We start from the raw sequence: 25,559 nt of genomic DNA, 5'->3' as shown, positions 1-25,559 counted from the left end.
TAATGAAGCACATGGGGGTAAGAAGGAAGCGTAAGCAACAAATGCTAAGAAAAAAGGTTGAATAGGAATTACAGTAAAAAAGAAACACAGAAGAGGTCTCAGGCTCCTGGAGTGCTATGAAAATCCATACCATTAATTGTATGGTAAACACCAAGGCTACAAGCACCTAAACATTAATACAGCTTTGCTTGCCAGGTATTTTCCATTCTAGTAATTTATATGGACACAATCCTGGGAAGTGTGGAAAAGCAGCTTCCCAAGTTCTCCTTCTGGCAGTTTCAGAAGATACTGGACATTTTCAAGCCCCTTCTCAAGATATAAGTAGGTTGCAGGATAGTGTTTTTTAGGCTGGTTCAGAATGGCACTAGGAGATGTGCCTTTTGGGATATGACCCCACTGATGTGAGTACTCATGTATCTAAAAGCAGGGGCATATTGAAATACTCTCCTGAACTGTGGGTGTGCTATCTTCTTATTCATAATGTAAAATTTCCAAAACAGATCTCTGACAATCAAAACTAATGGTGTATTTAAAAGACTGAACATCTTGGTGCTTTTAAGATGATAAAGTTTCCCACTGTTATCTGGTGATATCCTCATTGTTCCTGACTACAGAATTTTTTTTTTTTTGGCTAAATTTACATTTCACTGAATTCACATCTCACTGAAACTTCTCAGAGCTACAGCAAAAGAATCCTACCCAATGTCATTACCATGAAAAACTAACAGATATCTTACTGATAGGTAGCAGTAAATCTCCCCAAAGTAAAGCTAATGGCTAAAGTATTATTTGTTTAAAATGGAAAGAAAAAGCAACTTTGTGTGCAGAGTTACTAAAACAGATGTTTCTTAGACACAGATGAGTTTTCCAGTTCTGTGATACAGGATGTTAGTGGATCTATCTGTTACTGTGCTTCTTACAGAACTGATTTGTCAAGTCCTTGTATAATCCTTTGATCTGACTACAACCAGTAGGAAATCAGACTTTTATGTCATCACTGATCATATACACTATGGAATGGATCATATAATGGAAAATATTTTCCATGCAGCAGGGAAGTTTTCTTTTTATAATTAACACGCTTGATATGGCTGTATATACTAACATCACTCAAAGTGATATAGTCCAGAACACTTTGCAGAAGCAAATTGTGACAGACATTAATAGCATTTATGTTAGCTTTCCTTTCACAAATTCATGAATAGCATTATTCTAGAAGGACTGTGGAGTATAATTTTTCTTTTATCTTTTTAACTGTGATATTTCTATCAAGCAATTCTTCTATGTTAAATTTATTGAATTAGACAGGATTATTGCTGATATATAAGAAGTAATCTCTGAGAACTATGATCTCAAAAGCCTCAGAATACATACCTGTAACAGAGGACATAAAAATGAGCACAGGACCAAGCAAATACTTTGTAAAAGAACTATAAATGTTTTAATCCTTGCAACAGGATTGAATGAAGAATGTGGAGAATATGAAGGAAAAAAATAAGACAAATGAGGCAAACGTTACAGAAATAATTTTCTAATACGTGTTCTTAAGCTAACAACTCCCAGAAGTCCAGCTGAATCTTATTGAAAACATTTCAAAGTATTATTCCAAGGAAGTCTTGATTGCTTTTGCATTTTAAGCTTATGCTGTTGCTTATAAAAAGCAGACAGTGAGCCTAGCAAATATATTGCAAAACTACTTGGCAAGAATTTACCTTCTTGAGATAAATCAGACTGTGTGTCAGCACCCATCCCTGAGCTACTAGGACTTACTATGGACTTTAGCATATTGCAAGAGAGGGATGGTAGCTCTGTGAGATGGTGGTTAACATCTGAGTGTGGCATAATTTTTTAAAAATTTATTTTTATACTGCTCGGTGGAAGAATATCATAGGATCATAGGATGGTTTACTTTGGAAAGGGCCTTACAGATCATGTTGTTCCAATCCCTCTGCCATGAGCAGGACACCTTCTACTAGACCAGGTTGCTCAAAGCCCCATCCAGCCTGACCTTGAACATTTCAAGGGATGGGGCATCCATAGCTTCTCTGGACAACCTGTTCCAGTGCCTCATCACCCTCATAGTAAAGAATTTCTTCCTAATATCCAATCTAAACCTACCCTCTTTTAGTTTAAAGCCATTCCCCCTGTCCTATCAGTACATGTCCTTGTAAAAAGTCCCTCTCCAGCCCCCTTTAGGTACTGGAAGGTGATATAAAGCCTTGTCTTCTCCAGGTTAAGCAAACTCAGCTCTCTTAGTCAGTACTCATAGGACAGGTCCTCCATCTCCCCCATCATCTTCATGCCCCTTTTCTGGAGCCACTCAAGAAGGTCTATGTCTGTCTTATGTTTAATTTTCTGCTTTTGCGTATTCTGATTGATGCTAAACTGTGATTAAATGATTGAAACACTGACAGTGGCATACCTTTAGTCTGTGTATTTTTTATCTACTTCATAGTCATCACAGAAATGTTTTCCTTTGATTACCTGCTTTTTATATAATTTCTTGTAACAAAGACAGCAAAAACCATATCCAAACTTCATGCCCAGTCTGACTTTCTGAGTCAAGCTCTTGGGCCACTATAGTGCTAAAGGAAAAAAACTATGGAGTTTGCAGTGCATGGCATATTTCTCTCATTTGAATGCAATTAAAATTGTTTGTGCAGCTTCTTACAAAATGTAGAAAAACAAATCAGCTCTCAACTCTTCAGTGATTTCACACTTCCCATATAAGTCAGCTAAGAGAGATAGATAAAAGCATCCGGTAATCTTTATGGTTATTATTACTAAAACACAAGGAATCAGGTACTTGGCAAATTTCATGAGACAGGTTTTCATTGCAGATAATAGAAATAGGAAAACTCAAAACTGGTCAAATCAAAGTCCTTTTTGATATTTATAAGGTTTGTAACTTAAGACTTTTTCTCCTTTCTTCCTCAAAGCTCAAACTTTTATCAGAACTTATGAAAAAAATTTTTGCACCAAATTCACAATCTCTTCATACAGGTAGTTGAAAATGCTTTTCTGTGATCGAGATCTTCTATGAAAGTCCCTTCTATCTTAACAGTATTTGTAAGATTCCTGGGAATTTAAAAAATCTTTGCATGTGTTCAAAAATTTGTATGTGTTCAGTACATCAGGAAGCCCATATTCACCTGTGGAATTCATAGCAATTTTTATAAAGTACTTTGAATTATGTTGGACAACCTCTAATTTCTGTGCAGTGAAGCCATCTTTCAAAGCTCTTGGCACAAATGTGTTGACTCCACTCCAGTGTCTATCAAACATTTCCAACTGAAGCACAGAATGACTGAACCACTCATTAGTCATATCTCACAACAGTTTGGTCATATCCCAGTCACTTATGCTGAGAAGAATATTGGCAAGATTCAGAAAGTTCCATCTGCCCTTACTTTACCCCTGTGCAGTTTCTGTTTTCAAGTCTGTGCTGGGATTTTCATGATGCTACTATGGCCTTATCAAACTGTGTGCTGATTTAGGATCCAAGCTTGCAGAGAACAGCAAAGATTTCAATCCCACTGGCCCCATTTTTTCATTGCTTTTGTATTCATTTCAGCATCCAGCCTGCTGGAATTTTCTTTTTTACCAGTAAACACCACAGACAATACTCCTGTTACTCAGGCACATAGCTCTGATTTTTTTTCCCCTAAGTGATTTGAGAAGGATTTTTATAATGAAGAGAGTTTTTTAAAAAGCCCACTGGTTAAAGATTTTTAGAAAATTTGATAATGTCAATGAACTTCTGCCAAAACACAAGTATGCTTCTTTCCATCTTTCTCACCTTTGAGCCAGCATCCCTAGAAGATTTGAATCAAATGTTGTGAACTTATCACATCATGGGGAGAACTTCTATGGCTAGTAGCTTCTCTGAGCTCCCTGCATCTTGTGACTGATACAGTGTTAGGAGTTGGATTCAGAATCACAGAATATGCTGAGTTGGAAGGGACTCACGATGATAATCAGGTCCAACTCCTGGCCCTGTACAGGACCATCCCCAAGAGTCACACCATGTGCCTGAGAGTATCATCCAAATGCTTCTTGAACTCTGTCAGGCTTGGTGCTCTGACCACTTCTCTGGGGAGCCTATTACAGTACCCAATCACTCTCTAGGTGAAGAATCTCTTTCTAATATCCAACGTAAACCTCCCCTGACACAACTTCAGGCCATTCCCTCGGGTCCTGTAACTGGTCACCACAGAGAAGAGATCAGTGTCTGCCTCTCCTCTTCCCCTCACGAGGAAGTTGTGACTGCAATGAGGGCTCCCTTCAGTCTGCTCTTGTCCAGGCTGAACAGACCAAGTGACTTCAGTCACTCCTCATATGGCTTCCCCTCAAGGCCCTTCACCTTCTTTGTTGCACTCCTTTGGATGCTCTCTAATAGCTCAAAACTGCACATAATATTCCAGGTGAGGCCACACCACTGCAGAGCAGAGCAGGACAATCCCCTCCCTTAACTGGCTGGTGATGCTTTGCCTGATGCACTTCAGGACATGGTTGGCCGTCCTGACTGCCAGGGCACTGCTGACTGACAGGACCCCTAGATCCCTTTCCTTGGCATCTCATTTCCAGCATCTCACTCCCCATTCTGTACATACATCCGAGTGCAGAATCTGGCACTTGTCTTTGTTGAACTTCATGTGGTTGATGATTGCCCAGTCCCCTAATTTGTTGAAGTCTCTGCAGGCACTCACTGCCTTTGAGGAAATAAACAGCTTCTCCCAATTTTGTATCATCTACAAACTTACTTAGTATCTCTTTGAGACCCTAATCATTTCTGAGGATGTTGAAGCGCACAAGGCCTAAGAAGGAGTCCCGTGGAACCCTGCCAGTGACAGATCACCAGTCTGATGTCTCCCCATTCACTTTTACCCTCTATGCTCGACCCATGAGCCAATTGCTCACCCACCCCATGATGTGTTTATCCAGCTGTGTGCTGGATGTTTTGTCCAGAAGGATCCTGGGAGAGACAGGATCAAAACCTTTACTGAAATCCAAAAAGATCACATCAACTGGCTTCCCTTGATCAATGAGGTAGGTTACCTTGTCATAGAAGGAAATCAGGTTTGATAAGCAGGACTTTCCCTTCATAAAGCCATGCTGGCTGTGACCAATGACTGTATTGTCTTTCAGGTGTTTTTCAATACCTCCCAGACTAATCTTCTCCACAACTTTACGAGGCACTGAAGTGAGACTGACAGGCCTGTAATTTCTCCTTCTTGCCCTTCTTGAAAATTGGGATAACATCCACCAGCTTCCAGTCAGCTGGGACCTCTCTGGATTCCCAAGACCGCTCAAAAATCATCATTGAGAGGGTTTGCCATGACATCAGGTAACTCTTTGGGATTCCGGGATTTTGCGATTTTGGGATTCTGGGATGAATCCTGTTAGGCCCCATAGATCCAGCTGGAGCAGCAGATCCTGCACAATTTCAGGGTTGACTGGGAGTTGATCATTCTCACAGTCATGATCTTAGGAATGGACTCACAGGAACCACAGCCAAACTGGGAGATCTTGGAAAAGGTTTCTAAGGCTCAGTAACATTTCAGAATTTACTGAGAGAAGTGGGGGAAATTGCTGAAAAAAATGTTAAAGTTTCATTTTACATTAAAAAAACCCTTCCAAATTATTATAGCTGTTGATATTTTTAGAAGTGCCAGATGTGCGTAAGAAAAGCAAATGCTGACTTTTGTCTGGAGCTAAATCTATGTAAAGCTGATTCTGCAGCTCACTCTCACTTCTGAGTCTTTCCATATTGCAACTTGTGAGGAAAGCATAAGGCTTTTAAAGGAAGGCAAAGGTACAAGCTCATAAAACTTATGTTTAATCATAGCAGGTTTGCCTTGGCCTTGGCATAGTTTCAAATGCAAGGATATATCCAGCAGCAATTAGACTCAGTTTGGTCTGCAACAGAAATAAAAGAGGTAAATAAAATCCCTAGCACTGCCTCAGCAGGTGTCAACTTTTTTCTGTACACCATGAGCCATACGCTGTTAGAATACAGAAGGCACCCACTTGCTGTCTCACAAGATGTTATTCTCTTCAGTCTTCAGTGATGGCTGGTGCCCAAGTTAGAGTACAAGAAAATCTGAAATGAGTAATTATGTAATAGATTCCCACAGGAAAAACGAAATCCTTCAAATCTTGAAAAATCCTTGCATCTTTTCACTGGTCAGCTTGTGCCTGGAGGAACAAGAACTGTATTCCTTCCAGAATTTTTTAAAAAAGTCCTTCCTAGCTCTTGCATTAACTTTAGCATTCAGTTCACTCAAATGGATATTGATGAAGAAGAGTGGAAGTACTAAGCCACTGTTAGTTACATAGAAGTTCATTTCCTTTAGGAGTAATTGGAGACCATCTGCTGCAACTAAAAATTATTTGAAGTTGATAGGTATCCAAAAGCTGTTTTCCTTCATTAATCTCCATAGATCAACTGTTGCCCTCTGTGTCACACTTGTGTATCTTCACTCTGGGTACATAGAGCACCTCCCCTCACAAATGTGCTGGTTTATGGCCAGGGGTCAGAGGTGTTACAGAAACGCCTAAGAAAACAGAATTACTTTCTTTACAAAATGCGTTGCAATCAACTTTCCTTGAGAAGAGTTATATTCAAGTACTGCAAAACTGCATTCACCTGTTTGAAATTCAAAATAGTCAGGGGAAAAGAAGTCAGCACCAATACCAAGTTCAGAAAGCGGAGGGCAGTTTCTTTTGAAAGGATCCAGACTTCAAAGCAGTGTCAATGTTCTACATACACAGAACTATATGTTTGAACAGCTGGCCATAGGATAAAATGCTATAATGTAGAGAAAGAGCAGGCTGGAAGCAGTTATAAATAGTAATTTCTCTCTGAACACTGTGGACATTCCTTTATGCATTTCCTAACATACAGTTTAATAAAGGACAATTACAATGGACTTGGTCAGCCCCTTGGCACAAAAAAAGACATTGCTGCTGCTGGCAAAAGACAGGCTGCTGGCTTTTGTCAGACACAGTAAAGAAAACTTCAACCCTTTTTTTTTGTTTGTCAAGGAAGGATGTTCTCAAGGAGCACATGCCATCCCATCTCTCAGACTTCTTCTGTTGGCCATACTGAAATAATAGAAACAAGGTAGCAAAGTTGAAAACAAATTATTGCTAATAAGAAGGCAATAAGGTTTTCTCTGGACAAAATATCATGTATCTTTGTGTAAGTTATGTTGCCCCCAAATCATTATGAGCTGCACACAGCTCTCACTAGGTCTTCTTGTTGTTAGTCATTATGTTAGTTACCACATTATTTTTTAATTTTCATGTCAATATTTAAAATGGGATTGGAAATCCAGAGAATATCTGGTTCTCTGTTTTGGCAAATGTGCATATTTTTCCTCAGTATGTAAGTGTAAATAGATCAGTAAGAATATGACGGAGCAGGAAATCCCAGGACCCAGAAAAATTGCATCATCATCATTATCACAATCATCATCATCATCATTGTCGTCATCGTCATCATCATCACCATCATCATCATCAGTGGCAGAGTAACTTCTGGCATATTTGCAATACAAGCTGAGAAAAAGAGGAAGTATTGCATAGTGAAATCTCTAAGCCTATCAATCTCCAAATCATACAATGCCCATACTAGTGTGGGGCTCTGCTCTGCACCACAAACCTTTGCAAATCTTCCTCCACACCCTAGGTGGGACAGAGTTCAAATAGCACAATTGCACCAGGGATATCACATAGTACCATCTCTCAGGGCTTAGATTCCTACCATTCTGCCATTTGTATCTGACAAGAATTGCTGCTAGCGCACTATTGCTTCTGTGCAACAAATGCACATAATATGCACATCCATGATGTAATCACTTCAGCTGCAGTAAAAGCCAGGAGAAGCTTTTTTATTCTGCATCCAGATAGGTAACCAAGACAGTGCTCTCTGTATGTTGTATGTTAAAATCTGTTAAAACCTCAGTTACAAAGAGGTTCATTTCCAGAGCAGGGACAGAGGCTTTATTGTTCTGTGACAGCTGTAGGTCTTCTGTGCATTTAACATCCCCTGCAAAAACAGTGCCAAGAAACCAGTTTCCCTCCCGCTCCTTCTCTTGGCAGTTCCCTTTAAACTGAGGATCTTGCCTTTGGCCCCTGCCTGTGTTACGCTGCAGCTGGCTAGCCCATGTCCAGCCATAGTCCCGCTTACCTAGACCCAGACCTTTAACCAAAAACTTGTATTCCTGGCTTGACACTGGACCTTCCTCATCATTGTGGACTTGTGCAATGATATGGTCTCTTGGCTGAACTTGGCTACTATCAACAAATGTACTCTGCTCATTTTGCTTTGTAACTGTGGGACTGTGCCCTTGCTGGTGAGGTCACTTGTTCACATGTGGGGCTTCCAGCCACCTGACCACTAAAGGAAAGACTGCCTTTGGTGCTCCCCGGCAGTCTACACCTGCTATCAAGAACATAAGAGTGCATATTTAGAGCACAGACATATTCATGAAATGGCTTCTAAATGAATAAAGACTATGAATGAAAAAAAATTATTCATGTGTCAAAACTTTCTTGTATCTAGAGAAACATCAAATGTGTCATCAGATTAATACAAAGCCATGAAGAAATTTTTAAGTCCAGTAATTTTTAGTCTTGAAAGACAGAATTCTGTAAAGTAATTCTTTGTTAAGGTCACATAGCTCTAAAACTTTATATAATGAGGAATACACATAAGAATTTATTAGTGATTTAAGTCACAACTACAATAGGCACAACTCTTTTTTTCAGCAGGGAATGAATTCCAGTTTGGGAAGTACATATGTATTTGTTTCTCAGTTAAAGTTAGGAGAAAGTAGTATAAATAATGATTGTACACCTGTGCTAGGTTGGATTGCATTTTATAAATTTATGGCAACTAAGGGAAGAAATATGTGCTTGTTTTCTTAATCTTACAACATACTCTTCTTTGTTTATTCAAGCCCTGATCCTACAACAACAATGCATGAGATTAACTTTTAGGAGCTAAATAAAGCACCAGTTTCAGCAAGGACTTCTTGTTGGCTTCAAGTTTAAAATACCCATAAATATTGCAGGGCAGAAACCTTTCATAATGTTCAGGGATTATCCTAAATTATTTTCTGTGACATATGCATATGCATATAGCAGGAATCAGAATCAGAACACAGAATCAGAACAATAAACCACAGCTCAGATCACAGAGTCACCAAAACTGGTATTTTAAGAGTTTGTCCCATTTAGGACAAAGTCCTCTGGGTTTTTAATTTGAGGCAAACATATCTGACAGAACAGAATAGTGTTTTAAAATAATTAACTCCAAGTAACAAATTTTGTCTTGGAGTTAGAGAAGAAATTCTCCTACATACTCTTCTGTATTGCAAAAACGAAAATGTATTTAAACAGAATATCAAGAAAATGCATTTGGTCTTAAGTACTATATTGATCATGCTAGTCATATCGTTAATATGACAGTTTTTAATTTTCTGTCTTTAGACATTTTTCCATGCTCAGGGTCTGTTTTGTTTTGAGAAGTACTTCTTGAAATCAGAGACTTAAGTTTTTATACCGAGAGTTTATTTGTGCAATAGTAGAAGGACAATAATTCAGGACCAAATGTCATCATAGTCACTGCAATAACAGGTTTGCTTGTATTAATGCAGATGTACATTCTGCCTCTGTCCCAAACAGCTGAAGTTTGCAACTATAGTCACTGTGAAAAGGTCTTTCTGAGACAGGGTTGTCATAGGTTTACTTTTTCCAAAAAAACCGAGCTGGTAATTTTTTTTTCTTTCCCCTGCATCACTGGAAAAGAAAGATGTTGAATGACGGAGTGGGAGGGTGTTAGCCTAGGGTGATCGACACATACAAAAGAACTAACTGGCAGACCCACATTCCAGGCTGATAGTCCTCAAAAGACTGGAAGGGGGTGTGGGTGGGAGAGCTGATGAGGTTTTTTTTCTTTTTCTCTCTTCGGAAACAGCAGTCACCCTCCACTTTTGCCCTGATTCAGGAAGGGAGTGTGTGGGAGTGGGGAGATCCAAAGTTTGCTTTGGTTTTTTCGGCGGGGTCATCTGTCTGCTTCTGGCCCCGGTTCACTTCCTTTCTCCTTCGCCCTGTTCTGCCCCCAGCCCGGACTTGTTCAGATTTTATCGGAGAGGCTTGACCCTTCTGCGAAGGAACCCTTGGGGGAGCCCCGGGCGGAGCCAGCCGCCGACAGCGTGAGTCTGTGGGAAGAGCCCCTTTTTCCCCTTTTCCCCTTCCCCTTCTCGGTGGGGTGAAAGATCTCCATTTTGGCTTCTCCCATGCACCAGGGCCCCGCGCGGCGACCGCCAGAGCCCAACAGCGCCCCCTGCTGACCAACACCAAGCAACTGCAGGGTCTGCCCCTCCAGTGATCCAACAGTGGTTGGAATTGCACCAAAAGGCAAAAAGTACTGAACTGGTTTTTTTGGAGGGGACTTTGGATACAGGATTATTGTTTAGTTGTTTTTGTGTTCTTTTTTTGTTCTGCCAATACATATGTATCCTTTAATAAAGGGCTGTTCTCTTTTCTTTCTCCATACTTCCTCAATTGGAGACTCTTAATTTCGGATTTACAATTGCTTAGAGAGAGGAGCTTGGTCTTCCTCATAACTCATCCTCTTTAGCAAAACACTTCAGTCTCATTAAACTGAGACAAGGGTGCAACAGCCGCAGAGGAGGATGGGCCACAGAGTTTGTGGTGTGTGTAACCTGTCTGACCATGGGCCCCTGAAAGATCAGAGAAAAAACCAGAATTTTAAACTTCAAAATGTATTTTAAGTAATCTGGCAATTGAGAACTCCTTGTGTCATGACCATTATAGAGGATGCAGAGAACTATCCAAAGCCTGTCAAACTGGTTCACTTGCACTTCAGGATAGGTACAGGTATTATGACCAAGTTCTTCCCTGATCCTTGTGCAGAGGATGTAGAGACAAGCGTTGAGTGCTTTACTGCCTCTTCTGGTTTCAAAATGCAAAGTTTGCTCCTTCTACATACTGTGAATCAAAAATGGTAAGGCCAAAGAGAGTCTGAGGCACACAGTTGCCCCAGCTTCCTTAGTGAGGAAATAAACACTGCCTACTAATTACTTGGACAATGGTGTCATTCTAACATATTTTCCTTCATGGATTTCAGTCTGCATTGTTTGTCTTGCACTGTCCTACATTTAGAGATTTATCCATAAAGAAGAGAAAACATAGCAGAGCTAAATATTCAGAGAGGGGAAAAACAACTTTTGTTCCTATCAGATAAGCGTATCACACAGGGATAGTAAATATTTCCAAAATACTTCAACATATGGCTACAGTATTGTAATTATACATAGAACAGAGGGAAAGACAAAGTATTCATGTAGATAGTCTAGCTTTCCCCATAGCTGTCTCAGGGATTTGTACGAAATCATGTATTTACTAGTGAACTTTTGTTCTGCTGATTGTGTTGGAGCCAAAGGAGGCAATAACTTCCTTTGAATTCTCTTTATGGAAATTCTGCAATGGGTACAGAAATAATATATCTTGAAAGACACCTAGAATACGAGAATACAAGTAACTTTTTTTTTTTTAAATGAAAAATTTTGTTGAACAAGTCAAAGTTGGTGTGGGCAAAGCATTAACAGAGTTACCACAATTCCATTCTGTATTTTGAAATTCTATAAGAGAAATGTAAAAATGGAGCTACAATACTTTGGGTCAACAGTGTTCTGTTTATTTTTCTACTGAGAATGCATCCTTTAAATTTTATGCATGTTTATACTTACACTGAACACCACCCCCACTCCCTGGCTCTCATCGTATCTCTGGACCAGGAAGTTGCCATGTGGTACCTATTTGTCAGATCTGCATTTTATGATAGATATATGTTTCAGTATAAGTGCATCAGAAAAAACCCCTGGCCTCCCCGAATAAACAAACAGAAACCCCAACAACAACCAAAAAAAAATAGTAAAAAAAAAAGCAAGAAATATACATGAAGAATCAAGGCCTTGATTATAATATAAGGCCACCTTAGCAGTAGTTCAGTCAACTATTGTTTGTCAAAACAAACACAGTTATACACTAATATATCATACTTTAAAGAACTCTAATTAAACTCTTTCAGATAAGTGTCTTTACATTAATACCATTTCACTACAATAACTGATAGGTTATTTACATCAAGAGCCAGATTTTTTCAGCAGGGAAAACTTGCAAAACTCGCATGTGTCATATACCTTTCCTGTAATTGCATGTGAAAGAAACTAGAGACAGAAAATAAAAAAAACCAAACCATGTGTGTTAAAGCACATTCACAGCTAGTCTGAACTGGATGAAATGTTTGCTTGTTTTTTACAGTGAATTGCAGGAAAGGGTTAGAGTCACACATAGACACACCCACAAGCACCACAAAGTGGCAGTACTACTGTGGAGCATTCATTATAGGTTAGTGGTTCCTCCTACCAAGTCAAGACATATATTGGTTTGGCAAAGTGTTGTAATAGATGGAACTGGAACAGCTTTTGGAAAGACTAAGAAAAGCTAACACTTTGGGCCTCTGAGAATAAAAAAGCATCATATTCCCAGAAGTGATGCAGTATATTAAGTTAGTATGTAGTTAACCGAAGTGAGAGAGCAGAAATAAAGATCCTTACTGTGGGGAGGCACTGTTCCCTCACACTTCACCCTGTGATCCAGCCAATGGACTGGAAGAAGGATTATTGAGCCTGATCAATGGATACTTTGATGTTAGGAGTTCCAAATATGAGAGGATTCCTAGAAAAGCCTTAGATTTTGCATAATTTTACCCTCAGTTTGCTTTGTAGACCAGCATATACACAGCAACGCCTAATAATTAAGCAAGCTACCAGCACATTTTTTTCAGTTGTCCAAGCAACCCTTTGACACCTGAAGATTCACCTTCTAATGCAACATAACAGTACTGAGCCAAAACTTTTCTGTGGGTCAGAAAGAAATACAGGGACAAAGAGCAACAACTCTAAAATAATGTATTTCTAGAATGTTGTACCTGCAATGTATGCCTGTCAGCTGTCAGTTATCAAATGAAGACATCAAACATATATACATGCAGTATCCATGTAAAATAGCAGGGGGAGGGTGGAAAAGAATTTGATGTATACTGTCATCTGGTTCAGTATCTTTGGTACCATCAAGGAAGAGAAAATAATACATCTAGAAAAGCTACATAGTTCCCACCCCAAACTGATCTGCTCTCTCTAGGTGCCTGTTTTTTGCATGAGTATGGCTCATAGCTCAACAAGTTGTAAAACTTTTGCAGGGAACACTTTTAATTATGGGACTAGATTCTACCTGAGACATTCAGGTAAGTTTGCTGTAAGATAGTAATTTCCATTAGAAGGCATTTTCAGTTTGGTTTGTTTAGCTTTAGTGAAGTAGTTCTGGTTTCTTCCAAGGCAATTTTGAGTTTCTGTTGGTCATCTTCCACTATTTTTTTTCCCAGAACAAAAGTGATATCTCTTATATTGTAGTCTGTAAAAATCATGTAGTACTTTCTAGTTAAATAGCTTATCTAATTAGAACACAATGTAATGACTGAGAAAATAGTACTTCCTAAACAGAAACTGAATCCACATAACTGATATGCTCTGAAATTTCAATGACACTTTCTAAAAAATCAAGTGGAAAATACGTGGAGCAAAGTGTCCTCCACCATCTTCTTTTGTTGGGGGAAGTGTTTCTTTTTTCATGTAATTGTTTGTCATGCTTTTGGCTGCCTTTGCCATGGCATACATTGTGGCTTATGATCTGTTTGTCCACAAAAACTTCCAAGTCCTTTCCAGCAAGGCTACTTTCCAGCCAGTCCTACCATATCTTGTACTAAGTTCATCCTCAACAGCTTCAGGACTTGGCTGAATGTCAGGAAGTTTGTATCAATGCATTTTTCATGCCTGTCAAAGTCTTTCTGAGTGGCAGCACAACCATCCCATGAATCCGCTTCTTCTCTCAGATTTGTGTCATCTGCAGACTTGCTGAGGGTTCAGTGTATCACATCATCCATGTTGTTATTGATGTTAAGAAGTGTTGGTCTCAGTACGCACCACAGGGTAGTATATTAATGTAGCAGTAACTGGCACCCAGTAACTGGACTTCATACCACTGATTACACCCCTTCAAGCACATGTAGGTCAGATCATTGTCCATACACCTCCCTGTCCACTTATCTAATCCATACTTCATGAGTCTATCAATGTTAATGTTAGCAGGATACAGTGCTGAAAGTCTAGCATAAGACCATAAATATCAACTGTCTTTCCCTCATGCACTGAGCTGGTCATTCCATTGCAGAAGGCTATGAGGTTCTCTGGCATGATTTTCCCCTTCACATATATGTGCTGACTACTCCTAATCACCTTGTTCTTACTAGAATGGCTTCCATAATTACGTGCTCCCACATTTCCCAGTAACGGAGGTGAGCTGATTAGCCTGCAGATCCCCAGGTCCTGCTCCTTGCCCTTCTTGATAATAGGAGTCTCCTTGCCCTTCTCAATAATAGGAGTGACATTGTTTTCCTTCCCATCCTTAGGATCTTCTTCTGATCACCAGAATCTTCCAAAAATAATTAAAAGTTCTATGTTAATGACATCAGCCACTTCAATGAGCCCTCAGGGATGTGTCTCACCAGGTCCTGTGGATTTGCCTATGTCCAGCTGGTTTCAGTGTTTCCTCACTCAGTTCTCCTCAATGAAGGAGTATTCATTGCTTCAGACTTTCCCAATGGTCTCAGGGGCTGTTTCCTGAAGGGATATCTTACCAGTAAAAAAGCAAGGCAAAGAAGACATTGAGTACTTGGGCTGTTTCCATGCCCCTGCAATCTTTCTTGACCTCATTCCTGTGCTATCAGATGGTGTCTCTATATTTTTGCCATGCCACCTGACCCTGTTTCCAACTCTCATATGCTTTCTTTTACTGTTTGAGTTTACTTATATGAAATATCACCAGAGATGAATCAGAGCTTGGATGTCATGCTGGTTTATGTTCTGAAACTGTTTTGCAGTAAACCCCAATTACAGGATATTCAGAATATCCACAGCTTGTAGGAAACTTTGAAGCATGTCTCGGAGTACTATTCTTTTTCTCAAGAGTCATAAACTTACTCTTTAGCAGGCAGCACAGAATTAAAATTATTTCTGGGTGGATTCTGTTCTCCTTGAGTTAGGTAATATATATCACTTGTAAGAAGGGAAGTGAATATAAAATGCAATGAATAATGACCAGGTACTACAATGCCCTCTTAGTCACTGACCACAAAAAAAGAGAAAGCCAAAAGCTATATTTAGCTTTCCAAAGAAGCAGAGCCAGACATCCTGACTACGTATGGAACTCTGATTTCACAGTTTAGAGAAAGATATGCCCCAAATAGGACTGGAATTTAATCCTATCCAAGCAGCTATAAGTCACTATGGTAGGAACTGATGACTGCAAGAAGTGGATTCAGTGGCAGCAGGGAAGGTAGACCCAGAGTCATGAGACCCTAGAGGCTGCCAAGTACTGCCCAAAACCCTTTCTTGTTAATATTTTATCTTCAGTACTGAAGATGAAGCAAAAGACCATGAATGATGATGCAATTCAAATTAACACCTCATCACTGAATCACTATTACCAGATTCAGGCCTCCATCAATTCAATGCTTGGAATAAAACATGCTTGAGTTCCTCCAGAAAACCCTGGTTCTTCTCAGAACCCTTCAGAAAAACTTAGTTCAGACCCTGAGTCTTCTCAGACTGGAATGTAAACCAGCCAAAATCCATTTAAAATACTGCAATTCTTTGGCAGGGCACATTTGGCTCTGTCAGTTCTACATGTCGTTTCACACTCCTCATATGCAAATACATTAAAATTGAGGTTTGGCGATTTTACTTGTTCTTTGGAAGAATTCTACATGCACTCTACTGTCTGCAATGTCTATGACTTTCTGGGTTTGGAAACAGGAGCTACTAGAGATGGGAAGATTATGTGAACAGAATACAGCACAGTCTAAATTGCCGGCTAACTTTGTTGGTTTTTAAACCTGCGGTAATTGTGTGGGTTGGCCAAGGGAAAAGACTTTTGGGGACTTAAAATTAGTGATGATAGACATTGTCTCTTAAATAGGTAGCATTAATGACATCTCAAATACAGCAATCAGAGTTCACTAAACTGTAAAATTCACTGTCTTCCTATCCAAGGCACACTGCATAATTGGCAAAGCTACTGCATGAATTTGTTCAAATGTGAGATAAAATTACAAGAAAAAACAAACCAATTTGCAGCTAACACAGTAAAGGAAAGGGGAAGAAATCACAGCCAAAGGGACAGGCAGCCTCCAAAACAGGTGTTTGATTTGGTAATTAACATGTTAGAATAAGAAACAAGTTTTTTGGAACCCTTTGAATATTCCAAACATAAACAGTGCAATCAAATCTTTTCTCCTGACGCTCATTCATTGAAATGGCCCTTCAAACACCATTTAGTGCCAAATGCAAGCACAATTGAGATTTTGAGTTCTATTCAGATCATGGAAACAACTTCTTACTGCAGGCTTCCAGGGTGACCAGGATGCCTTCAGAGAGGAAATGAAGACAGTTATTATAACACTACATCCAACCCAGCTGGTTTCCCCTTCTGAGGCCTCAAAAAAGACTCAAAAAATCTTCTGTTGCCTGGTAGAGCAGCTTAGGAAACATGTAGGTTTTTTCCAAGAGAATTAACATGTAGAGGGTGTTACCCTGAAAATGAATCCATTTAGAAAAGTGACAGAAAGAACAAGTTTTCTAAATCAGATTTGTTCTTCTGGTGTTACCAATGTCTTCAGCTGCTGAAAGAAATGACCCCAACTGAACCCAGCTGATTTTCTATAGTAAATTACTATGTTTTGCATGGAAAGACCTTTTATCAGCTATGAAACCAGGCTCAGCTCCACATTAAAAACATGCACAACAGCTGGTAACAGCTTGAAGACGTGCCTGACAGACAGATAACAGTGGCTTATTCAATTTAGACTCAAGTGCAGTTTGATGATGTCCAAGTGCTCAGTCTGGTACAAGAGGATATAGTGCCATCTAAGGTCTCTTTATGAAGTACTGTGCTTCATACAGACCAACATCACTGTAATTGTGTTCTGTCTTCAGAAAGAATAGACCGAACCATCCCGATCACGTGTGATTGCACACATTTAACATTTAAAGCATATACAGCAATTACCTGATAGAAACAAGATTTTACATGTGTATACGTGGTTTTTTACACTCATTATGTTGGTTCATTGTAAAGAGAAGTTCCAGTTAGCTGCTTGTATGAATAACATCAGTTGATCATCAGCCAATGGAAGTCAATAATTCAGGATTCCTCCATTAAACTCAGCAGGTCATGAGTGCAAAGTTTATGTCAACAGCCTAATTACAGTCTTTCTGTGTACAGAGAGCCAATGAAAGAGACAAATATTTGCTTTATGTAAACTATTGCTAAGCATGTTGCTTAGACCAAGAAAGTGCTGTTCAGCTTGGCTAATAATAAAACCCAGATGTCAATGAGAAATTTGTAAAGCTTCTTTTAGAGCTCATAAACATAATATAAACTGCAGAACCACATATATTTATACATTTTTTTCTATTTTTTTTAAAAACACATGCACTGATTTGAATGCCAAGAACTTAAAAACTGACAACTGCCTAGATAGCCTAGAAAGATAAATGTAACTTCTGCGAGAGGCTAGAGCAAGTAATAGGGAGGAGTCGATCATTCAAACTTCTTCAGGGTTAGCACTGAGATTTTCCAGCTTAAGTTCTGGGTGCCAGCATGTTCAGGACTGTGTTCTGAGCACCTTCTATTCACTAACTTAATTTGTTGTTGAAGATGCAAAACATGGAAAGAGCAGACAGGGTAATCAGTGTAAGTCAAAGATACCTTATCAGGCATAATTAAAGGTCAAGTACATGCACCACAAGGCAGTGCCAGATAGGGTAAGACAGACTACACTTTCCTGAAAAGAGAGATACAGGCTTAATTGTCAGTTGAACTAAAGCGAAGAGATGAAGTAATTTATTAAGGCACCAATATATCTTTAATTCTGCCACACAAACCCAAGTAGAATAGAGTACTATATTTGCACAATTTTTGTGAAAACAAGAGAAAAACTGCAAAAGGCCTTCATAGTTCAAATTACACTGTATTTGGGTAAAGAGGAAGAAGGTATTTTATTCCTTACCTTTTTGTACATGTGAAAAGCTAGCTGCAGTGAAATGAACTAAAATCTTTCAACAGAGACAGTAAAAATTCAGAATTCTAACTCACAGAATCTGCTGAGATTTCAGAACTCCAGTTCCAGTTTAAAGCAAGATCACAGTATTTCTTAAAAGTTTTGGTGAAATAATGACCAAATCACATCAATTTGCAGACTGTGCAACTGAATTTTAAAGTTCTGAATTAAATATTTCAAATTTTTAAATGTAGTTCACTACTTTAAAGGTTTTAAATGTTGTATTGTCTGTTTCATTCTACAATGAAAGCAGTAGCCACACATCGTAGGACTTGGAAATTAAAGCAACACCTTACTGAAACAAAAGGTCCAACACCTCACAAGTTCACTAAGCAGTTAAATTAGAACCCAGAAGTTCTCAAACAATTTCAAAGACTGAATTTTTCCCCTACAATTTCCCACCATTCTTTTTTCCCTCTCCTTCTCTCTAGGAAATATCCATAACTGGAGAATTTCCTCAAGAAGAAAAAGACTGATAGGAAACCAATCAACATTTTCTAACTAATCTTTCTAATATCTCTCATGTATCTCTCACAAAGACATGGCAGAGCTCAAGCCCTCTGCTGGAGGGCTGCTGAGGCTTCTGTTTTAATCTGCACCCTCAACCCCACTCTGCAGATAGAGCAGAGGTCAGGCTCAGAAAAGTAGTGCAGCATTAATCATTGGGCTGGAGAATCCTGGAAAGCAGTTTTTGTCACTATGCTTGTAGTTCTAATGAGCTTCTGCTTATTAAATTTTATGTGCCAAAATTTGGTTCTCTCCTGTCCAGATCTCTCTCATGGACTGTCATTCATCAGAAAAACATTTTCATCTGATTCAACAGATCTGCCTCCAATGGATATGCAATATATTGTATTTCTGTCACTATTCAGATATACATTTCTTAATTCTAATAGCTAGTTCCAGTTTATTTCTTTAATTAATTACACGTAATACAGCATTACATATTTCTCATCTGCACTTACAACATTTGTTAGTGATAACTAAGCTGTGGCCTTTTCTCTTTCTGAAATAACTACTTGGAGCTCTGGCTTTCAGATGCACTATCTATGGCAGTGTCAGTTAAAAAGGAAAAAAAACAGTCTGAGTAACATTAAAGTCTTCATGTGTGATATCTACTTCCCATCAATAATTCCTAATGCTCCTATCTCATAGTTATCTAGGGGTCAGTTACATGACAAATTCCAATTATTTTTGTAAGGTAGTAAAAAAGCTTTTTGACATAAGTATCATTTCTCATACTGGAAAAGTAATATATGAAGCATTTTCACTTTTCTCATAATTGCGTGTAACAGTGTTCTCTCTCACTAGTTAAATGTGAGGCTGTGTCTTCCAGAGATGCTGAGGAATTTGGCTCTGTTACAAGAACATATGATCTGAAGTTACCACAAGACTTTTCACAGAAAGTTCATAAAGACTGGGCTGATAAAACTAAACATTTAACTCAAGAGATTTGAAAATTACAATTTGTTCAGACACTTACTAGGAGAAATCTCTGTGCACTGAAACAAGCATCACATCTATGTCTTTGCACTCTCACCATACCTGGCACATTCCTGATATGTCCACAGTGACACATACATCTATCCTAATTGTAAAAACATTCAGCATTCTGAATTTCTTTTAAGTACTTTCTGTTAATCATTACACTCTGAAGAAATATTGAGAGAGCAGGCACCATAGGCTACCTTAGGGCTGGGGAACCAATGTATTTATTTCCCCTTATCCAGAACGAATGGGAATTTAAGGTCTTAACTTGCAGCAGCTTTCCTGTACAAAATGATGAATAGTAAGCTGCAGAGAAAATGAAGATCTGAAATGTAGAGTCTCTTTCCATATTAGGAAAGCATATCTTAAAATTCACATTTACTCTCAATTGACAAACACAATTTGGAGAAGTCTTACCTTCTATGATCTGAGCTGCTGAACCAGCATGGATTGACAAGCCAAAGAGCAGTAGCAGCAAGTCCCAGGTCCACCAGGCATGCCTGGAGCAGGTGTGCCAAAAAAAAAAGGGGAGTGGGGGAAGAATGAGACCAAAGAGTGTAATACAGAAACACAAGGGGAAAAAAAGAAAAAGTAAAATTTAGAAGCAAGAATTCTTACCATGAGAGCATTTTTTGAAAGTCAGTTGAAAGAACTTAAGTGAGGAAAAAGTTCAGTGCACATGAGTTTTACGTGTGTGAAAATAAGAAGTCAATAAAAACTGGAGCCCGCTGTTTCTCCTCCAACGTTCAGACACAAGTGGAACAAAGGCAGCACTCAGGCTCTCTGTGTGACTCACTGCAATTCACTGCTCCAGCTCTGAAATCTGACTCCGCGTAGACTTTCCTGTCAGACCACTGCCGAAAACTTCCTACTTTATTTATTGATGGACACCCCTTACTGCTGCACACCATCCCAGCGTTGTGTGCAGCTTTGTCTTTAACTACTGTATACCCCGACAGACAGTAGCACAGCTTCTCCAGCTTCCCCCTCTGCCGCCCCCACCCAGTCATAACCTCCACTTACTTGTCCAATAAAACATGACCTCCAACATCCTTCCATCCAGCATTACATAGCCAATGATATAAATACTTATGTGGAATGGGACATTTCCCTGGCAATTTTAGCCAAACTTTATCAGAAGCAAGTTTTTAGATATGAGCAGGACAGAGCAGCCCCAGTTAAGTGGCAACATGTACCTGGGAGCTGCACTGTCTTAGAGATTTTCTGTCATCTACAGAGACATTTCAAAGAACACGCTTCTCTCTGACAAATTCTCTAAGGTTAATACTCCTATTTACAAAGATTTACCCCCTTCATGTAGTTTAAGAGTGTGTCTCTACCTCAGCAGCTGTACTTATGTCTGCTATAGAGATCCTGTAGCTGAGCTTTTCTTACAGTTTCCATTAAAAGTGTTATTTCACCTCTCCCTCCTACCTTTGTGAAAAGTGTTTTTTTCACATGTAGTTCTTCAAAGCTAATTCTTGCTCAAAGAAGAAATTCTGCAAGAATATGCTTGAGGTTAATCAGACAGTTTTTAAGTCAAGAGTTGTTTAACAAAGGCTGCAACTGTCACTTTTTGACTGGGACAGAAGGAGCCTGGAAAGCATTGTGTATAGAAAGAGACCAATTGGCTCTTAGTAAATCTAGGCTGAAAGGTGCTGGAGATCATTTTAGGAAAGCCAAAACTAAAAATGGGCTTACCTAGGATGGAGAGCAGGAGACAAACAGGAGTAAAGTTTTTTTCAGTAATGAAAGGAGAATCCCAATCAATAAACAGAATTAAGGAGAATTTCATTATGCGGTGAATAAAATGCTTGAGTTTGGGGGTTTTTGTTTAGTTGGTTATTTTAGGGGAGGTTTGTGATTGGGGTTATTTGAGTGTGGTCTTTCGTTGTTGCTATAGTTGAGGATTTTTGATTGCTTGTTTATTTATTTATATTTTATTAAATTAGGAAATAGAGACGTTAGGCCTTTAAAATCTAGAATCTTGATTCTGCCACAGACTCCCCCTTTAGGTTAAGAATCATAACAGGTCAGCTCTCTCCAGGTATATTTTTAGCTAAGCCACAGACTCACCTTCTGCATAATGACAAGGAAGCAAGAGATCAAACTGTCTTTTAATCAAGTGTCTTATTATAAACACACATACTGTTTTGTCTTCTTCAGAGGACCAAGGGCCCCCCTTTTACAGGCCCACAGTACTATATCAGGGCTGAGAAAAAGTTTCATCATTCATCTTTTCTACTGGAGGCTGTGATCTCTTTCCTTTCTCTCTCCCTGAAGTTTCTCCATTGTTACCACCACCAGCTGTGCTGCCTATAGGAACAGTTTGTAACATGTGGACAAATCATATACAAAAAGCATTTATCTTATGCCTTTATCTTAGACACTAGATATATGTTATCGTAGGAGAAAATACTGAGTTTCTAAGTATTCCTGAAAAATATATTTGCATACAGCCTGACTCACTTCTCTATTTTTTTTAGGTAATGAACACAGTTTCCAGTGTTCATTTGTAGTCCCAAGAATTACTGAATATTAATAGGCTCTCTGTATCTGCTATATCTATCTATCCATGTATATCTTGCTCCCCACAAGGGCAGTGACATTTGTACACATCCATGCAGTATTAACCTTACTGTTTATCTTTTCCTTTTCAAACACAGCAGGACTTCTTTGAATTAGGACATATGTGCTTTCCTTCAGTACTGTCTCCAGCTGGAGTTTTCCTGCTGGTTAAAAATCTCCGTTTTCAGGGTTTTTTTTGGGTTTTTTTGTTTACTTTTGCCAACTCTGTCAACTGATTGCATTCCTTAAGACTTGAAATGTCAGGCGATAATTCTGCTGTTGCAGTTCTTATCCATTCACTGTGTTAGTCTGGCTGGCTGTTCTTACATTTCTGATCATCAGAGGTTTGTTTTTTTCCTGCTGCAACAGAAATTTCTTAGCTGTGCACTTCTATCCTCTACAATCCTCTAAAATTCCTCATAGGAATATTCTTGTGCAACATTAGTGTTAGAGAAGCAGTCTGCAGGAAGGCCTGAGTGAGTTAAGAGCCACACTAGAAAAGAATAAAAGATTTCTCTTCTGCTTAGATTTCTCCTTAACATGTACAAATGTTTGGCATTTGCAATATCCTCCAGCAAGAAGGTCCACTGCTCAGTTACACCTTTCATTAAGAAGTCTCTGCTTCTTTGTTTTCAACTTAGGTCCTGCTGACGTTCTTCAGTGTCTCCAAGCTCTTGAAATGAATAGTGTTCCTGTTTTCTACACGCCCTTTGTGATTTCAGAAGCCTCTTCTATATACCCTTTTCTCTTGTGTTCTTTTTGTATTAAGTGTGAACTTGGTCATTTATTGTGCTGCAACCATTCCACATCTCTAGTTATTTTTTTTAGCCTTTCTCAGAGTTTTGGTGGTTTTGGACAAAATTTTTGATCTTAAATGTAGTCAGGGGAATCATAACTGTACATGATGCAAATAATCCCAAGATTTCTCGAGTAACATAGCAATTTTCTCTGTTTTTTCTGATGAGGAACACAACTGATGTGTTTTCTTGACTGGAGCCAAGACGACATTTCCATTGAACATTCGTAAGCTCAATAATTTGCACCTAGGAGGTAATTTTATGTGTAATTAGGATTTCTCCTCCCACTTTGAATACATTTATAACAAATGGGAAATTAATTAATTAATTATTTATTAATTAATTATTAAATGTATTAATTAAAATGTCTTAATTAATTAAAAATTAATTTAATATTCCATTTCATTCTACAGTTATTCACTCTTAGAAGACTCATTTGTAATTCTTTACAATCTGCCCCATCCTTAGCAAAAAAACTCCTCATCAGCAAACTTCACTGCACAGCAGTCATGTAAACGCTTGCCCCCGCTGAATCCTACAAGAAAGATGGACAGAGACTACAAGAGCATGTAGTGACAGGACAAGTGGGAATGCCTTTAAACTGAAAGATAGTAAGTTTAGATTAGATATTAGAAGAAATTCTTTGCTGTGAGGGTGATGAGGCACTGGAACGGCTTGTCCAGAGAAGTTGTGGATGGTCCAGCCCTGGAAGTGTTCAGGGCCAGGTTGGATGAAGCTCTGAGCAACCTAGTCAAGGGGAAGCTGTCCCTGCCCATGGCAGGGGGTTTGGGACTAGATGATCTTTAAAGTCTCTTCCTACCCAAACCATTCTTTGATTCTATGATAAGGCAGTCAGTGCAATCTCTGTATGATTACAGTGCTGACCAATCTCTGCTACAAGGGCTGTCTGTATATTCCTCATATTTTTGCCCCTCTTTTAACCAGTTGTTCACACACAGCCTCATTTCTTGTGTCTTGGCTTCCTGAAAAGGTATCGCCAATCATTCTGAGTGCATCATTTAAGTGATGGTTTGCTGCAGGGTGTATCAATTCATCTAGAAACTTTGAATGACATTTTGGCTTTGAATATAATCAGCTGCTACATGGCTAATTTCACAGTGGTTTGGTAATACACTCTCACAAGCATAACAATTGCTTCAATATCTGTTTTTCTGCATTTTTCTCCTTTCAACAAAGCACCTTATAAAAAAATGCTATAAATGTATCTTTTAAGATATTCTTATGAAGGAATGAGAGTGCACATTTATGTACCTTAAGACAAGGCTGTATAATAACCTACAGAATGGTACAAATTAATGTCACACAGCTATAGACTGCTGGTGTTTTCTAGCTCTTTAGTACTTAATTTCAAGTAATTTGATTTTCTGCCTACTCTATCCCTCCCTCACTGTATTATAAAAAACACTGTGAAAAAATCTTTCACTCGAGGCTGATTGGCAAAGAAGGCAAAGAGAGATCAGGGACCTGAAGGTTGCAATGGAAACCCTAGAAAGAAAGGAATCTCCTATCAATACTTATGTTGGCAGATGATTTTTGAAAAGGGAAGAGACCAGGACTGTTGGGCACACAGATGGGAAAGATGAGGAGAATGGATGAATAATACAGAAAAAAAATGTGCAAGAAGAAGAATAAGATGGAGTGAAAAGCCTGGGATAAGAAGTTGGGAAGAGATGAGGACAAAGCTAAGACCACTGGAAGCCAGTTAGAAAGCAGAAGGAAAGGGAAGTTTTGGTAAATTACCTGACACTATGTGGCAAGTAAACCAAGAATAAATGTTTAGGTGTATGTATTTCCCCTCTACAAACTCTGACTCATTTTTTCACCAGGCAGCATAACCAGAAGAAGAAAAACACTGTGATACTTCTGTTATAAGCAGACATACATGAAACTTATTAGAAAAGCATGAATTGTGTAATACTCTAATATTTCAAACAGTATATGCTGTGAATAAGGATATTTCAGTACTTCTGATGGCACTTGCAAGTGTCAGTATGCCCCTATCAATTTTTGAGTATGTGTTCTAAAATGCAAAAACATTAGAACTATTAACTAGGCTAAAAAAAAAAAATTGTTTCCAGAAATGGTTAAACTGTTTCTGGTGAAGTTTATGGTATTGGCATGAGACACAAAGTCAGTGTTCAGAAACTGTACAAGCAATTGAAATTATTCAATTCAGCATGTGGGACAGCTGTAAAATCAAGCGTAAGTAGACGTTCTGCTTGTAATTTAAACTCACTTGCATGGCAACACTGATCCCATTGGTATATTACATTAATTTACCATTAGCAGAAGGGTACATAGTTGTAAAGCATATTTAAAAAAATAAGTCTTACCCATATTAAGTACATGCATTGCACTGAAAGGCTCCATTCAGACTAAATGTCACACATTCCTTTTATATGAATAAACCC

General features: G+C 38.8%; 1 protein-coding gene across 1 annotated transcript in view; it reads right to left on the bottom strand.

Annotated features, from left to right (window-relative positions):
* Positions 1-20,547, bottom strand: part of LOC113956364 (collagen alpha-1(XV) chain-like) — a 125,003-nt gene extending 104,456 nt beyond the window's left edge. Inside the window, exons 1-2 of the mRNA XM_027662847.1 lie at positions 20,381-20,547; positions 20,180-20,262 (exon numbers count right to left, since the gene is read on the bottom strand). Of these exons, the coding sequence (XP_027518648.1) occupies positions 20,180-20,262; positions 20,381-20,391 (94 nt within the window). The 5' untranslated portion in view covers positions 20,392-20,547. The remainder of the gene's footprint in view (positions 1-20,179; positions 20,263-20,380) is intronic.
* Positions 20,548-25,559: the final 5,012 nt, after the last annotated feature.

The sequence above is a fragment of the Corapipo altera genome, unplaced genomic scaffold (genome assembly GCF_003945725.1).
Source record: "Corapipo altera isolate COAL_440 unplaced genomic scaffold, ASM394572v1 359, whole genome shotgun sequence".
Lineage (NCBI taxonomy): Eukaryota > Metazoa > Chordata > Aves > Passeriformes > Pipridae > Corapipo > Corapipo altera.
This window is presented reverse-complemented; position numbering and strand designations above follow the sequence as displayed.